Here is a 995-nt window from a genome sequence, read left to right as displayed (position 1 = left end):
ACGAAATTTCAGTATTAAAAGATCATATACACATGCAACGCATTCAAGTTCCGTTGCGCAATTTATCTTCTGTTTTTTAATGGACCCTCAATGGTTTTAAATTCACAAATTCTTCTTCTGTCAATTAAATTATAAAGAAAAAAAAACAAGGATCAGGTTGCTGTTCTTTCAGATCGCCGGAAGCGACTCCGGCCGCAAGTAGAAATCCGACGAATCAAAGAGCCCAGTATCATAGTACGCGGCGAAGGCAGCTCCACCGTCCTCCGCCTCACCATATATCTCCTCTGTCAGATTCCCAAACTCCGAGAAACCCTCAAACCACCCGGGCATCCTATCCTCCTCAAATTCCCAGATCTGGCCGAATCTCTCGGCCGGCTCTGCCTCATCCTCCTCCTCCGACTGCCCCGCCGGAGGCAGACCCAGCTCGTCGTCTGATGCCTCAAGCAAATACCCCATCTCCATCTGCTTACCCGCCCCCACAACATCCACCGTTTCCGGCGCCGGAGGAAGGCCGATCTCCTCTTCGAGACTCTTCATAACGATTTCTAGTTCCCGACTCGCCGGATCCCGCTCACCGCTACCGATATCATCATCTTCCAGAATACCAAAGATGAGATCCGCATGGAGACGCTTCGCCTCCGGCGATTCCTCGGCGTCCCCCCGGCTTCTTTTGTTACCGGAATAAGTCTCCTCCATGGAAAACCCAGAAAAGTTATTCTAGATAGATAAAGTAGGGCTAGGTCTAGAGGGCCAGAGAGAGAGAGTGAGGCCGTGGAAGAAGGGACGAGGGCGTTTTGGGCAATGGAGCAGGGATTGAGTTCGTGTTTATATAGGAGGTGGGGTTCCTTAGCGTTTGGTTTTTTGTGGTTGAATTAAAAAATAAATAAATAAAAAAAGGTGGGAGTGGTGGGCCCGTGGAAATCGGTACGCTTCGGGCATTGCGGACGTTTCGCCGATTGTCTCCGCAATAAAATAAAATTTAATTTCCGGGTTTC

The 995-nt window shown here is 49.2% G+C and overlaps 1 protein-coding gene across 1 annotated transcript; it reads right to left on the bottom strand.

The window, feature by feature from the left end:
• On the bottom strand, nucleotides 1-782 carry LOC110092019. The gene has a single exon (XM_020816358.2). The coding sequence runs from the start codon at nucleotides 694-696 to the stop codon at nucleotides 169-171; it is 528 nt and encodes a 175-aa protein (XP_020672017.1). The 5' UTR covers nucleotides 697-782; the 3' UTR covers nucleotides 1-168.
• Nucleotides 783-995: the final 213 nt, after the last annotated feature.

This window comes from Dendrobium catenatum, unplaced genomic scaffold, assembly GCF_001605985.2.
Source record: "Dendrobium catenatum unplaced genomic scaffold, ASM160598v2 original_scaffold_265399, whole genome shotgun sequence".
In the NCBI taxonomy this organism is placed as follows: Eukaryota; Viridiplantae; Streptophyta; class Magnoliopsida; order Asparagales; family Orchidaceae; genus Dendrobium; species Dendrobium catenatum.
The sequence above is the reverse complement of the archived record's forward strand: the minus strand, read 5'-3'. Positions and strand labels throughout refer to the sequence as shown.

Coding starts and splice junctions, on each gene's coding strand:
- LOC110092019 (XM_020816358.2), bottom strand. CDS start 696: ATGGAGGAGACTTATTCCGGTAACAAAAGAAGCCGGGGGGACGCCGAG.